At 46.3% G+C, this 16,870-nt stretch overlaps 1 protein-coding gene across 1 annotated transcript in view; it reads left to right on the forward strand.

Annotated features, from left to right (window-relative positions):
• The window catches only part of LOC141085283 (phospholipase A2 inhibitor and Ly6/PLAUR domain-containing protein-like), a 61,476-nt gene that overhangs the window by 28,860 nt on the left and 15,746 nt on the right, over positions 1-16,870 (forward strand). The window contains exons 2-3 of the mRNA XM_073570560.1: positions 9,640-9,725; positions 12,185-12,301. Of these exons, the coding sequence (XP_073426661.1) occupies positions 9,674-9,725; positions 12,185-12,301 (169 nt within the window). The 5' untranslated portion in view covers positions 9,640-9,673. The remainder of the gene's footprint in view (positions 1-9,639; positions 9,726-12,184; positions 12,302-16,870) is intronic.

The following is a 16,870-nucleotide window of genomic DNA, read 5'->3' on the forward strand; positions in this document are numbered from 1 at the left end:
TGAGATCGGTGCAGAGAAGAGCAGGGGCAACGACATCTTTGGTATCATCATTAGCTGTCTTTGTACAGACTTTCCTAATACATACAGAAATACACCAAAGAACAAGTTTTAGTATCACATATACAACAAGGATACAGGCAGCAATGTGTTACAAGATTTGTAAGACCCCAGCTATCCAGCCCCCAATTCCCTTAAATCAATTGGCTGGATTGAGAAAGGAGAAAGTGTCTGACCACCAACTGTCCTTATTACGATCATTGTCTTTATCATATTGATCTGTGAGTCTTTGAATATTTTCTAACTTTAACTTTAACTTCTACCAATAATAATATGGAAAATGCGAAAAACCAAAACATTATGCCCCCTTATTTGCCATTGGCTTCTTGGGTGATGAGGAGGACTTGATAGGGGCCGTCTTACAAGGGTTCTAGTCCATGCTTCCTGACATGCCTCTTCACGACTACCAAATCACCAGGCTTCAGGTTATGACAGGTGTCGGTTTCTGCTGAATCTGGAAAAAAAAGAAAACTAGAACATAGGTGTTAGCAAGATTTTTACTAAGCAGAATAACATATTGAACAACACGGTCAGTTTCTTCTGATAACTGCTGGGGCTGGAAATTTGCAACTGGGGGCCTAGCACCAAACAATATCTCATATGGGGACAGGCCATGTTTTGCAATAGGGGTAGTACGAATGTGGTGTAGTACAATGGGTAGGAGCTCTGGCCATGGAGCCGTAGTCTCCTGCCTCATTTTGGTCAATTGTCCCTTCAGTGTGCCGTTCAGCCTCTCATCTTCCCCACTGGATTGTGGGTGGTACAGAGTATGGAGGGCTACAGTGGATCCAAGCATTGTCAGAACTTCTTAGTACACATGAGAAGAAAAGGCCGGGCCTTGATCACTTTCAACAACTTCTGGAACCCCATATCTGCATATAACTTCCATCACCAGTTTCTTCGCTGTGGGCTTTGCAGTCATGTTGGTAACAGGGAATGCTTCCGGCCAACTGGAGAACCGGGGCCCAGTAGAATTTTTGCACCAGGGCGAGGGCCTGATTCTTTCTTTGATATATAGGTCCATGTGCCCATATGGCAATAGCAGGGTACATCCGCTTAGGGAGACACGAATTGGTCCTTTTTCCAGAGACCATTATCCATTCGTGCCCCATCAGTCTTCCATTGCTTCACCTCTTCCTTTGGAAACATTCTCTGCATCGTCATTAAGCGGTCTCGCGGGGTCCGACAGAAAACTTCAGTCTGTTGTAAATCATCAGGTTCTTGTAGGGTCAATGCTTCTTGTAACTGTTTACGCTGAGAGCGTGTGGTCACCATAGTTGGTTCAACGGGTAAAAGAGCGGCAGCTTTTGCTTGCATATCCGCAAATGCGTTGCTAACAGTCTATGGATTGTTCCTAGGACCGTGCTCCTTAACTTTGATAATAGCCACCTGAGTAGGTAATTTGATCGAGTCCATGAGGGTTTTAACAGCTTCAGCATTTTTCAATGGGGTTCCGGCAGTAGTAATAAACCCTCGATTGGCCCATAAAGCCCCAAAATGGTGAGCAATACCAAATGCATACCGTGAGTCTGTGTATATATTAGCCCGTCTGTTCTTGGCCAAAGTACATAAAGTAGACAGAGCCTGGAGTTCTGCTTCTTGTGCTGACTGTGAGGGCGGGAGTGCAGCTGCGTGCACTACAGGGTCCTCTGTGGTAACAGCGTATCCCGTGTGGAATCTACAAAACTCGTCAGCATATCTTGAACCTTCCGTGCATAACACCAGATCAGGATTTGGGAGTGGATTCTCACTGACATTTGGTGGAGTAGCTGTTTCTTCTATCAGAAGTTGGGAACAATCATATTGGAGGTAATCCTCATCACTGCCATCTTTCCTTATAGTTCATTATGCCGTCTTTCAAAGCGTTGTAAAGAGGATGCATTATGCGGGATGCATCCGGTATCCTCTGACAACAATAAGTGCATGGTTCAAGAAAACGCTGGAGTTCAGCTTCATCTTTTGGGAAAGGAAGGGAGCTGACAGCTATTTTTCTTTCTTCTGCGAGGTGTCTGACACCCTGAAGGAGACAGTGACCCAAGAATATCACTTGACTAAGGCAGAACTGAAGTCTCGAGGCCGAAACTCGACAGTTCAGTGCTGCCAGATGCTTTAAGGAGGCTAACAATGGCAGAAATGGCAAAAGACACCTGCTCATATTTTTTTTGCAAACTGGTTGGGCCTGTTTTGGGCCCCTTGTGGCATAACTGTCCATGTTAACTGTCGTTCCTGCTAAGTGAATGCAAATAGAAACTGGCAGTCTGGGTGTAATGGAATGCTAAAGAAGGCATTGGTAATATCAATAACTGTAAACCAAGCAGCATCCTGGGGTATTTGGGACAAAAGAGTATGTGGATTAGGGACCAGGTTTGAGAAGCACTTTTACTGGTTCTACAGGCATTTTCCCTATATCATTTGGCCCTTTTGACCAGAGTTTAGATGGTATCTCTGAGAGGTATGTCGTGAGTCGTTGATCCTCAAGCAATATTGGGGGTGGATCTGAGCCTATCAGGGCCATCATAACAGTAGGAAGGGCATGCAAAATACAGATTTCCTCACTGTCTTCATCTACATAGGGATTATATAACAAAAAAAAAACATCTGACCATCATCTTGGAATTGTATTCTGGAGCAGAACCGTGATAATAAATCTGCCCCTAGTAAATTTACTGAACATGTGGGAGAGATCACGAACTGAGCAGTAACGAGAATTAGCAGGGAGGGGCTGAGGAGCAGGGTTCCCACTAGCTGAAGTCTGAGGGGGGCGAGAGTTTGCTGTGTGGGCTGAAGGGCACACTGTGTGCTCGCAGCTGCGGTGGGGGCTAGAGGCTGCTGTTTGCTCTTTTTTTTTTTCTCTCTTTCTCTCTGCTGAACAGAGCGGGTTAAAGTCTTGTGAAAACTTTTTTTTTCCTCTGGAGCTGGTAAATGGAAGGGGTGGATACTCAACCACTAGCAATAACGGGGACTAAGGCTGGCGGCAGATGATGATAGGTGCCGTTAGCAGAGGTGGGGGCTGCAACTCTCGGTCTTCTTGTGCCACAATTATAACAGACATCTCTCCACTGAGGATTAGTAACTACACATACAGCACAGATCCACCCGGCAGGATCATAGGGTGGGGGCATACTGAGTTTTGGTAGTCCAGGATACATCGGTGCCTTAGGGTTAAGGGGCACAGAGCTTACAGTCGGGAGGAGGCTTGATTTCCTGGGGAGGAACCTTATCATCTAGCAGGGAAACTTCTTGTTTCAAATCATCACTTTTAACTATTCGACTGCCTGACACATTGTCTGGATCTTAGTTCCTTCTTTAATCAATCACATTCTCATACCACAGTCACTTTCTTGAACCAAAAAACATCCCGTCCCTGTCATAATAGACAATTTTTCCTACTTCAACATAGCAGTAACAGAAACAATCAGAACTCACTTGCTGTTCAATATCCACATAACCTTCATTATACAATTCATGTGCCAAGCCACGGAATTCCTCAGCGCCTTCAAGTAATCCATCATCAGTCAATCTCCCTTTATTTATTTATTTATTTATTTTAACTCCTTCATCCCATAGCGTAGGCTGCAACCTCCCGCCCTTAGGAAATCCCAGAATCGAAAATATTTTTCCTGCATTCCTGACACATTTCTTTCCTCGTCTTTGAATCATAAGACTAACAGTATCTGATCCTTCACGCAATTCCAAACTTTTCTTTTTCTTCCACAGAAACATAATTCTCTCCTTTAGAGCTAAATATCCTGACAAATTGTTCGCAATACTGGAGCAGCCGTCTCCGTTTGTTCCACAGGGTCAACCCCCTCTGGGAAGCCCAAAATTCGCGGTACTCAGTGAAAGGAGGAGGGCGTCTCAGACTATCCCTCCGGACACCTCTGGTTATATATATCTTTCTATATATACCTGAGTTACGTATCCTACCCATTCTTCGATCACATGACCACGCCCAATACTAATAATGATCGGGAATTTCAGGATATTTTGACTATAAAGAGAGTCACAATCACTGGTCAATCCGAGGTGTCCGTCCCTTATGAGGTACGGTTCGAGCACTGGGCCGCCAACGGGACTACACCTCTATATGATTCCACCCATGAATCACCCCACCAGGGGACAAACCTCAGATCCTCTTTGCAGCAACAAGCACAGGAAAACCACACCAAAACGGTCAGTCTGAACAGTATAACTGCCAACTTACCATGGTTGTGGGGGGGTGATCAGTCCCAATATTCCAGCACCTGTGTCCGCTCCGAGGGTCCTTTGTCTTGTTGTCCTCCGGGAGCAGAGGCGTCCCTATCCGGGGGCCCCACATTGGGCACCACTATCGAGGTAGCTATTTTGGGAGGGCTAAATTAACCCTTCACGGTTGAGCCAGTGATTTCCAAATTATTCCAGTGTTGCTAGCAACTCAAATGACCACACGGAGACGGGGTCTCTGTACGGGAGGATCGAGGCAGATCACTAAGCCCCTTTATTTTAGTCACTTCTTTTATAACATTTTGCTTAATTACGCAAAGTTCTCATCTACCAATAAAATCATTTCACTTTATAAGCCAATAATATTGCAAGAAAACCGGAAACTACATATATGTATGTACCTAAATAGCGTAGAAAGTAGTATAATGGCATATTCTTCAGAGTTTTACACCCCGCCTCCCTTATCTTTGTACCTGATGAGAACAGTCTGGTTTCATGACAGCCCATGCCAATTACAAAAATTTATCTTACAACAACAAAAATGGAGAAACGAAACCTCCAGAGAATGGATAAAACGAAACTTCAACTCTGATTTTAGTATTAACCCTTCACAGTATGTATGTTGTATGAATGTAGTATATATGAAGTATGTATGTAGTATGTCTGTATGTTGTATGAATGTTGTATGTAGTATGTATGTAGTATGTAGTATGTATGTTTTTTTTTTTACATTCAACACATTAGCCGGATGATGGGACTACTACTGTCCCATCATTGGCTAATGTGTCAATCACTGTCATTGTAGCAGGCATAGCCCGATGGGACTTGTAGTCCCATCGGACAATGCCTGCACACACACAACCCCCGGCAGGCCCGCACAGACCCCCGGCAGCCCGCACAGACCCCCGACAGGCCCGCACAGACCCCCGGCAGCCCACAGACCACCGGCAGGCCCATACAGACCCCCGACAGGCCCGCACAGACCCCTCGGCAGGCCTGCACAAACCCCCGGCAGGCCCGCACAGACCCCCGGCAGGCCCGTGAAGACCCCCGGCAGGCCCGCACAGACCCCCAGCAGGCCCGCACAGACCCCCGGCAGGCTCGCACAGACCCCCCGGCAGGCCCACACAGACCGCGCATCATGATGACATCATTTCAGCAGCCAATCACAGCCATGCCATTAGTTAACATGGCTAACACAACTGGCTCATTGCATTATGGGAACTTCCGATTCCAGTATTCGATATTGTAAAAATATTGGTACTCGCTATCAGAAATCCGATACAGCGAATATCGTCCGATACCCGATATTTGCAGTATCGGAATGCTCAACACTAGTCATAATCAATATTTGTAACTGGTCATTTGTAGGTCCTTTCAGGGATAACTTCATTATGCCCTAATGCACTTTATATAAATGATAAGTAAAAACTGCGCCTTTTCATATCAGGGATATATACATATATATACTTAATATATTTTTTGTATTTATATCCCCTCCTTATTTGTGGAGGGTAACAACATTTTTAACACTATTCATAATTTTTTGTGCATCCCACTAGGCCATTGTCATGATATGCATCTGTTTGCATATTGCCATTTTTTAACCCTCCTTATCCATGTGTGGTAACTGGGTGTTGCTGATTCCCTTATATATTTCCTAATCTGTGATTGATTTATTACAAACTTGCATTTTATTAATTTTTGAATAACAATAAAATTATATATTTTATTCATTGCTCTTGGTTCCATTTTTTCTTTGGTATATTTTCTGTCACTTAGCCTCTCTATTCCCATTGCCCTGTGGTGGTGGCTAATGTGTTAATAACAATGGGTTAATGTCACCTTGCTATTGAAAGGTGACATTAAGCCGGAAAAATAATGGAGAGTTGTCAATAAGACACCTATCCATTATTAACCCTAGAATAGTAAAGGGTTAAAAAAACACACACAGACATTAATTAAAAATTCTTTTAATTAAATAAACACACCTAGTTTTTGACCAAATTTATTCATCTGCTAATCCAAAAAAAGCCATGGATCTGCGCGAAGTCCCCTAGCTGACCTGAGGTGAACTGATGAGAGTGGGAAAAAGTTCAGAAACTTTCCCATGCCTATTAGTTCATCTCTGGTCAGCCGGGGAGGCTGCGCAGAGATGAATTAATTCTTTCGGCAGTGGTTTGCAGCGGGGCTGGTCACATTATCACCGATCCCTGTTGCAAACTAGTTAACCCCTTCTGATGGATTGCAGTGGGGGAACCTGACTGAACAGCGGAGAGGTATGTATATTGTTTTTTTTACTGATCCATGGCTTTTTTTTGGATTAACAGATGAGTAAATTTGGTCAAAACTAGGTGTGTTCATTTCATTAAAAGAATTTTTAATTAATGTCTGTCTTTTTTTAACCCTTTACTATTTTAGGGTTAATAATGGATAGGTGTCTTATTGACACCTCTCCATTATTAATCCGGCTTAATGTCACCTTTCAGTAGCAAGATGCCATTAACCCATTGTTATTAAGCCATTAACTACCACTACAGGGCAATGGGAATAGAGAGGTTAAGTGTCAGAAAAGGCGCATCTTATAGATACGCCTTTTCTGGGGTGACTGGGGGCAGATTTTTTTAGCTGGGGGGGGCAAAAACAATGGTCCCTCTCTAGGCCATTAATATCTGCCCTCTATCACTGGCTTTCCCTTTCTGGCTGCTAAATTACCGCGGGAGCCCACACAATTTTTTTCAATGAATTAACCCCTTATTTTAACACCTACATGTCCCAAATTTTACACACGTGCCCTAATCTAATTATTAGTCAAACACATAGAAAAAACTAAATGAAATTAAAGGTTTACTGTTTGTAAACCATGTGTCATTTCATGTTGGGTTTTGTATTGATTTTACACAAGCCGACAATTGATTTAGTGGCTGTTCTGCTATGCAGAACTCTATATATATATGTCTCAATGACATGTGTATATATACAGTATATATATATATATATGTATACAGTATATATGTATTCTATTTGTCTATATCTATTCTTTTGTTTGTGTTTTAACCTGTCATTGGGCTCCATTATGAGTCCATTTTGCAAGCCGGCAAGAAAATCTCGGCATACCGATGCCATACGGATTACATATGGATACCATACGGATGCTTACTTGCGCAAAAAACGCAGCCACACCTTGACAATGGATGACATACGGAGCACTGTTCAGGGAACATTTCTGCATATTACGACAGGAAAATACGGTCCGTATTTTTATAAACCAAACTCTCCCCTCTCCAATCTGTATTGAATCCTGCAGCCAGGATCATATTCCTCACCAATCGTTATACCGATGCCTCTACCTTGCACCAGTCATTACACTGGCTACCCATCCACTCCAGAATTCAGTATAAACTTATTACCCTCACCCACAAAGCCCTCCATGGCTCAGCACCACCCTACATCTCCTCCCTTGTTTCAGTATACCACCCTACCCGTGCCCTCCATTCTGCTGATGACTTGAGGTTAGCATCCTCAATAATCAGAACCTCGCACTCCCGTCTCCAAGACTTTACACGTGCTGCGCCAATTCTTTGGAATGCACTTCCCAGGTCAATACAATTAGTCCCCAATCCCCACAATTTTAAGCGTGCCCTGAAAATGCATTTATTCAGACTGGCCTACCGCCTCAACACATTAACCTAATCTATCCCTGTGTGGCACAGTCAAAAGTTTTACCATAACCAGGTTCCCCGCATCATGTTCCCACATGCTTTATGCATCCATTAGCCCTCTGTGTCTGTACTGTTACACACTTAACATTATGGCTTGTCTAAACAATCAGGGCAACTGTTACCACCCACCTTTCGTGTCTACCTCTTTCCTCATAGACTGTAAGCTTGTGAACAGGGCCCTCTTTCATCTTGGTATCTGTTATCATCTATGTGATTATTGTTATGCTGTAATGTCTATTGTCTGTACAAATCCCCTCTGAAGTGTAAAGTGCCGGGGAATATGTCGGAGCTATAGAAATAAAATTTATTATTATTATTATTATTATTATTATTATTATTATTATTATTTATACGTTGTGTCTGACTCCAGCCTTACTCTCTTTCTCACTCTCTCTCACTTTCTTTCTTGCTCACTCTCACTATCTCTCACTCTCTTCTCTCTCACTGTTAGGGTGTGTGCACACGCTGCGGATTACTCTGCGGAATTTTCCGTGTGGATTTGAGGAAAACCACAGGTAAATCCGCAGGTCAAAAGACCAGCAGTTTTTCTGCTGTTTTGCCTGAGGATTTCCCTTGCGGTTTGACACCTGTCATTGACAGGTGCTAAACCACAGCGGAATTCGCACAAAAGTGACATACTGCGAATTTGTAACCGCAGCAAATCCACGCGGAAAATTCTGCACAGTGTGCACTGCGGATTTCATTTTCCATAGGCTAAAAGGGTACTGTACAACGCAGCAGAAACTGCTGCGGACCTGCAGGGCCAAAACCACGGCGGATCCGCAGCAGAATCCACAGCGTGTGCACACAGCCTAGCTCTCACTCTCTTTCTCACTCTTTGTCTCTCTTTTGTTCTCTCTTGCTCTGTCTCACTCTCTCTCTTTCAGTCACTCTGGTTACTCTCGCACTCTCTCTCTCGCTCCTGTCCTATGATATCAGTTAAAGCTTTGACTGTTGAATATTTCGAAGTAGGGAAAAATCCCTGTAAATTTGCCATTCAATATCCATGAAAATAAATATGACACCCACTGTAGGCGCGGCAATAATGGCCATACTGGTTGTCTCCCAGCTTTCCCCAGAAACAGAAACACTGGTAACTAAGAATCATTGAAATATTCTACTTGACAGATGAGAATGTCTCAAGATCCTGTTTTTTTTTTTTCAGTTTTTTTTATGGAGGAATTTTTTAAGTTCTGTACCTTTTTTAAAGGGTCCCTTTATTTTTTGGGGTCAATATGCTCTTTAAATTCTGTACATTTTTTGAAGGGTCACATATTTTTTTTTTGTTAACGGACTTTTAAATTCAGTACATTTATATATAAATATTGGGTGGTAAAAGGGCTGTTTAAATTCTGTCCATTTTTTTTTAAAGGTCCCCTTATTTATTTTTTTTTTGGGGGGGGGAGTTGAGAGGCTCTTTAAATTCTGTCCGTTTTTGTGAATTGTCCCATCATTTTTTGGGAGGGTTGAGATGCTCTTTAAATTCTGTCCTCTCTTATGAAAGGTCTCTTTAAATGAATGAATTGCGTTCTGGGTATGGAAGGTTTGGGGCTCCATAGTCTTTAAACTTCTTGCATTTTTATGCTTGGGATTGCTCCAAGATCCTCCCTCCCCTCAGACATCAGTCAGTTCTCCTCCTTCTTCTTCTGTCCTACAGGCTGCACAGCACCGCAGTCTACGAAGCCCCCAAGATGGGATCCTCAATCTTAACAACCTGCATCCTTTCCACCCTGGTGTCTATGGGTAAGAGAACATCTATGGGATATTTCTTCTTTTTTTTTTTTAAATATGTCTATTGATCTTATAGGCCCTCTTATTATCACCGTCATCACCGGAATCTTCGTGTTATTGATATTTTGTAAATATCTGTATTTGTTGCTTATTCTACAGCTCCATCATTTCAGACCATTGGTTACATATCTCCCTGTTGTCTGTTCCCACCCCATGTGGATTTTCTTCCGCTCCTTCATACAGATCCTCCCTGAATACATTGTATCTCCAGTAACTTGACGTATTTTTAGCTTTTGCTGTGTGATCACCATTGCTGCTGTTCCCCTGCAGATGCTCAGTGCAGTGTAGCTGCTAGGATGCAGCCTGCCCAGATCTGCAGCATCCTGCACCAAGCAGGGCTGGAAGGGGTGGGAGCTGATTATGTCATTTTTTTATTGCCCACCGTGATATAATTTCATTAATTTCTCTGGGATTTAATACTCTACAAACAATTGCAATCTGCAAGGCAGAAGTAGCATAAACGAGTTTATCGGATGCAACCTGGAAGCGGCAGATGATACAATGTATCAGTGTTGTGTTTCAGCTCTGCTACATCCATGGAATTAAAGGGATGCTTATAATGCATTATTTTTCACCATTTATTAAACCGATCTACCCAAAATTAGAATTTTTTTTTAGATATTCAGCTGCCTCTAAGGCCACACCTCGTATATGATTTATGACCCAGTGGACACTATTACTATTCCTATATGCGCTTCGCAACAGAAATATATATTTTTGACATCAATTTGGCAGAAGGATAGAGCATCATTTCATCCATAAGTATTTATTTTGCTGTAGTTTATCAACAGATCAATATGTAATGCTTCATTTCTCCTGTGGTGGCGCTGCAGGGGAATTAAGCACTAGTTCTGGTAACTCCTGACATATAGCAGCAAATCACTGAGGTGGGGGGGAGGGCGGATCCCAGCAATAAGGGTGGGGGATCACACCAATAAATTAACATATAAGCAGCCTGATTTTTAGGGTTTCTTCTATTTTTTCACAATGGAAGCCCCCTTTAATTGTCAATATCGATACATACAAATACTGTAAGTCTCTAAGCAGGTGTGCAAAATCCATCATATGATTTGTATATACCAGGAGGAGCCACTCAATTTGAAGTGAACGAAATTAGCTTAAAATTTCACAAAATTGAATATTGAATTTTCCACAATCAGATTTTTTTTTTTTTTTGCTTATTGCTTTTTTTCGATCCTTATTTTTGCTTAATCACTTTTAGATTCAGAAACAAGTTACAAAAATAATAAAAATATACATATTTTACTCACCTTATTCATCACTTGCCTTGGCAATTAAGCTCCCTGACTGATCCTCCGTTGGCTCGCTTCCTCCAATTTCCCTTCCGTCTTCACAATTTTCAATCTTTGGTGCCACCAGCACTAACTAGCCTTTTATTGCCTTCATAAAATCTCGGAACGACGCCCGTCATCATGTCGCACGAGACCTAGCGAGCGTCAGAGGTGCAGAAGATTGAAGTGTCAGGAGAAGACTACAGAAGTGAGCCAACAGAGGATCAGGCAGGGAGCTGCGGTGCCAGGTCAGGCGAGAGATGATAGCATATAATGTAATTTTATTTTTGTTTATTTTTTAACCTCTCCGTTTTCTTAAACTTTGAGGTCTTAATTGACATTAGAGCATAAAAAATTACCTTCACTAGAAATTTTCAGCAAATAAATTTGCATAAATTATATTTTCTGGCCAAATATAAAGCATAATAATCCCCTCCATTGTCCGTGCAGGACACTGCCCTCTTCTTATTCTCTCATCAGTTATGAGATCTGATTTAATTTTGCAGAAATTAATTGCACACTATTATTCTAATCGCCGCTCCACAGATGCACAGCCGGGATAATGAATATACAAACCACACGATGCTAATGTGCGCAGATGGAGCAGAGTTTATTGCTTCGTTTAGCCCATTGGGACTGTGCACTCGTGGGCTTTGTGATAAGATGATGATGTGATGAGTCTCAACCCCCGATGGCACATTTTGCGCTCACTTAGCTCTGCTACATCTGAGAACACGACTTTGTTACTTTTCTTACTGTATGAAAACGAGTTGTGTAATCAACAAAAAGCCCAAAAGTTCTGGTCCGAAAAATTCCGTGCATAAGATTCGTATCAGGATTAGCTGAACACATAAATCAGGCTCCTAAGTAAAGAATCACAGATCTACATGACACCATTAGGAATCAATGATTTAAAGGGATTGAATTATTTAAGAAAGGGGTCAAGGAGCTGGGGGCCCCCATGATCAGCCGATCTGCATGGCGGCACCTGATTTATCTCCAGCACCATCACCAGAGCGGGTACAAGATAAGTCTGCAGTATTATAAGGGAGACATGGTATCTGAGAGCCGAAGTTCAGAAATGTCACAAAGTTCTAAAACACGTTATTTTTATTTCAGGTTATTCCATCACTTGTTTTGTCTGTAGAACTGAAAAAGAATCTTCATGCACTGGAGAAGAAAGGTCTTGTCCTAATGACTATGTGTGTGCCTCCACCAGCACTATCACTATTATGGGTACGTTAATAAGCTTACTTTAATTCGAATTTGGCATGGTGAATAACATGGAATTCAATTTGCATTATGCTACAGAGCTGCACTCTCTATTCTGCTGGTGCAGTCACTGAGAAATGGCCGGAGTGAGCCTCCCAACCCCCTAGAGGAGGCGTGGGCGGAGGCCAACATGACGGGGGGTTGGAAGTTAGTGAGGGAAGGTGAAGGGTTAAAGGGGAGGGGGAGCTAGGGGGTATTTAATGCAGGGTCTGGGGGGTGCCCGCCCTCTGTTCCTGTTGTCCCAGCTCCTGAGCAGTCCCACAGAACTTACCGGGATGTCGGGGGTGGACCAGGCCCTAGACAGATTGCGGGCGGCAGCGGCAGGGCAGCCTCCTGGCTGGCTGGAGGCGCAGGTGGCCGGCCTGCTTCACCGAGCGCCGGGGCAGGCCGAGGTGAGAGAACAGAGGCCCCGGCGGGCGCGGCCTCCAGAGCGGCTGTCCCCCAACACCGCTCCCCGGGCCTCGCGTCGCCGCCGGAGCCCCTCCCGGGACCCTCCAGGCAGCGCGACGCAGCCTTCCCTGTCCGGGGGTGCGCGGCCTGGGAGGAATCCAGTCACGCGGCGAGGCCCTGTGGCGGCGTCCGGACCTTCGCCCCGTGGCCAGAAGGGGGCGGGGCCGGCGCGCGCCCGACTTCCGGCGGCACCAGGTCCTTCGGGGGGCCGCGGCGGTGGTGGACGAGCCACGCGGCGTGCTTCGGCAGGCGTTTCGGCCGCGGGTGGAGTAGCGGCCTGCCAGGCGGCAGGGCCGAGCCGGGTCGCGTCCCCCGGCCGTGGGGGGGAGCTGGCTGGAACGGGGGGGCACTGCTGCGGTGCCCCTGCAGCAGTGCTCGCCTCTGACCCCCCGAGATTGTGCCACAGCCTTATGACTGCAGCGGGACCGGACGGCAGCCCGGCGGAGTCTGTGCCGGCTGCCAGAAGATTGGAGCGGAGGACGCTGTCGGGCTCCCAGTTGCCGTGGGGGGCCCTGAGCGACCGGGTGCCTCGCGATGGCGTGGCCGAATTGACTCTCGGCGGGGGGAGGCAGGAGCCTTCTTTTGTGGGGGTGTCGCGGCCCAGTTCCGTCGGGGGGTTCAGGCCTCCCACCCTGGCTCAGTCTGCAGGGGTGTTCGGGCCGCAGCAACGAGGCGGTGAGTTCGCCGCCGGGAGGCGCGAGGTCCACGAGGCGTCATCGTCTGGGGATCCAGGATTTCCGGCTGGAGGGCACACAGCCCCCTCGCAGCCCGGTGAGTATGCGTCTATGTCCCCTGTTTGTCACACGCTTTTGTCTTCGTCTGTGGTGGTGGGGGGCCCCTTAGCAGAGTCCGGGGGTGGTGGGGTTGAGGCTGGTTTTAGCAGTTCAGGGTCGGCTGGGGGAGTATGTGATGTGTTAGCGGATGTGCGTAGCTTGCTTTTACGTTTGGAGCAGGGTTTTGTGGGGTCGTCGCCGGTTGCAGCGTGGGTTGGGCCACAGGGTGGCTGGTTGGCGGGTCAGGGTGCGGCTGCGTCGGACCCTTGTGTCAGTACGCCGGTGCAAACCGAGAAGGAAAAGGAGTGTCGTGTGCATCTGGATGATCGGGCGCATGGCGAGGTGTATGTGTGTTTTGAGGGTTCGTTGGGGGCCCATTTGAAAAAGGAGGTGAAAGAGCGGATTTGGAAGGATGAATATGTTGAAATATTTTCGCTATTGCCTCTTGAGAAGTTTAATTTGGACAAAAGTAAGAAAGAGGATAGCAAAAAGGAAGAGGAAGAAAAGCGGAGGTGGCGCTTGATTCCTCAGACATTAGTAAATTGGCAGCAGGCGTTTGCTATTTTGGCGAGTGTTATCGGGGAACAGGCCCCTGTTAATTGCTCCGTGTTATTTTGTTATTTGGATGCTATTGGGGAGGCTTATAGAGTATATGGCGGGCAGGCGTGGCTGCGGTATGACGAGCAGTTTCGTCAGAGGAAAGCTGTGCGTCCGGCTATCCGCTGGGACCAAAAAGACATTGGCTTGTGGATGCGGGTGATAGCGCAAAATAAGTCTGGGAGTTCCTTTCTTGGGGGGGCTGGAAGCACCAGCCAGAATAGCGGGACTGCCGGCTCTACGGGTGGCGGGGGTCAAGGGCAGTCGGGAACGCACAAGGAGGGGGTGTGCTGGCAGTTTAATGACGGCCAGTGTAAGTTTGGGGCCAACTGTAAATTTAAACACCTCTGCTCAAACTGCAACGGTACTTCACATGGGGCATCAAAGTGTTTTAAGAAAGGGAAGTCCAAATCCGGGAGGGGTAATTCGCAAGGGGGAGACTCCAGTGAATCTGGAAAGGATGGTCCCCTATCTAAATAGATACCCTGATAGGGTAGGAGCGGAGCTGTTGTATTCTGGTTTTCAGGAGGGTTTTCGGATTCCGGATCCTCCGTTTGAAATCCCGTTTGTTTTAAAAAATTTGCGCTCTGCGTTGGAGCATCCGTCAGTTGTTTCGGAGAAGATCCTAAAGGAAGTTTCATTGGGGCGCATGGCAGGCCCTTTCGTGTCTCCTCCTTTTCCGAATTTGGTCGTTTCCCCGTTGGGGGTGGTTCCGAAGAAGGAGCCCAATAAGTTTCGGCTCATTCAGCATTTGTCTTACCCACGGGGGAGGTCGGTTAACGACGGTATCGATCCGGAGATTTGTTCAGTGGTATACTCTTCATTTGATGAAGCGGCAGGTTGGGTCCGGAAATGTGGTCGTGGGGCCCTTATGGCTAAGACTGATGTTGAGTCCGCTTTTCGTTTGCTTCCGGTTCACCCAGACAGCGTGAGGTTGTTGGGCTGTTTCTGGGAAGACAGGTTTTTTGTAGATAGGTGTTTACCTATGGGTTGTTCCTTGTCTTGTGCGTATTTTGAGGCTTTTAGTTCTTTTCTTGAGTGGGTCGTGTGCGATGTTTCTGGTTGTGATTCGATAGTTCATTATTTGGACGATTTTTTGTGTATTGGCCCGGCGGATTCTTCGCGTTGTCTCAGGATTTTGAAGGCGATTGAGTGGGTGGCGGATCGGTTCGGGGTTCCGTTGGCACCCGGGAAAACTGAGGGCCCCGGTACGTGTTTGCGTTTTCTGGGGATCGTCATCGATACGGTCGAATGGGAATTCCGGTTGCCGGAAGACAAGCTTGATGATTTGAGGGCTGAGGTTGTTCGCGCACGTCGGTTGCGTAAAATATCGTTGAGGGACCTTCAGTCGCTGTTGGGAAAGCTTAACTTCGCTTGTCGGGTAATGCCGATGGGTCGAGTTTTTTCACGTAGGCTGGCTAGCGCTACTTCGGTGGTTCGGGCTCCCCATCATTTTGTGAGATTGTCGGCGGAGCTCAGGGCCGACTTGGAGGTTTGGGAGTCCTTTTTGGTGAAGTACAATGGTCGTTCGTTGGTAATGGCTGATGTGGTCTGCAACGATGCTTTGGATTTGTTTACGGATGCGGCAGGCGGATTCGGTTTTGGTGCTTATTTTGGAGGGCAATGGTGCGCCGCTCAGTGGCCTGCCGCTTGGATTTCGGCTGGGTTGGTGCGTAACATCACGTTGTTGGAGATTTTTCCGATTCTGGTGGCAGTTCAGGAGTTTCGGAATCGGCGCGTTCGTTTTAATTGCGACAACATGGGGGTGGTGAGCGCGATTAATGGTCTTACTGCATCATCCCCTCCAGTGGTCAGGGTTTTGCAGAAGTTGGTGCTAGCATGTTTGTCTTTGAATGCGCATGTGACGGCGACACATGTGCCTGGAGTGAAGAATGAGATAGCTGACTCTCTCTCTCACTTACAGTGGGATCGTTTTCGTTCCTTGGCCCCGGAGGCAGAGTTCGAGGGTCTGATTTGTCCAGAGGAATTGTGGAGGGTGGCTTACAAGCCGCGGAGTCACTGATCGTATCGTCTTTGGCACCAAAAACCTGGGAGGCCTACCGGAATGTGTGGTGTGCGTAGGAAGAGGTCATTACGGCTGGCTCCACCAGTGGGGCCAGGCTTGAGCAAGTGGGTCTGTTGTTGTCATGGTTGGGGCAGGGCGCAAACGAAGGTTGGTCTCGGGCAAAGGTGACACGTTTGTTGGCCGGATTGTCTTTCGGTTTTCAGTTGCGCGGGCACAGGGATTTGACAAAAACGTTTTTGGTTAGACAGGCGGCGAAAGGTTTTCACCGCTTTCGGGGGGGGGATTTACGGCGGCCAGTGTCGTTTAATATGCTTGAGCAATTGGGTTTAGTCCTGGAATTGGTATGCGCGGTTGGTTATGAGGTTGAGTTGTTTCGGCTGGCTTTTTCCTTTGCTTTTTTTGGGGCACTGCGGATCGGGGAACTCGTGTCTCACAATAAAGAGTCTGTGGGCGGGTTGTTAGCCAGGGATGTGACGTTGACCACTCAGGGCGTCGAATTCTGGCTACGGAGGTCGAAAATGGACCAGGCTGGGAAAGGCCGTCGAGTTGTGTTGGGGGTTGTCTCTGGTTCCGGAATGTGCCCGGCTCAGTGTTTGCGTAGATTTTGGGATCTTCGTCCTAGTCTGGGCGGATCTTTGCTGTGTCACGCAGACGGGGGAAGTCTGTCTCGATATCAGTTTGGTGCGG

The sequence above is a fragment of the Dendrobates tinctorius genome, unplaced genomic scaffold (assembly GCF_039654945.1).
Source record: "Dendrobates tinctorius isolate UK_male_01 unplaced genomic scaffold, ASM3965494v1 ptg000028l, whole genome shotgun sequence".
Classification (NCBI taxonomy): domain Eukaryota; kingdom Metazoa; phylum Chordata; class Amphibia; order Anura; family Dendrobatidae; genus Dendrobates; species Dendrobates tinctorius.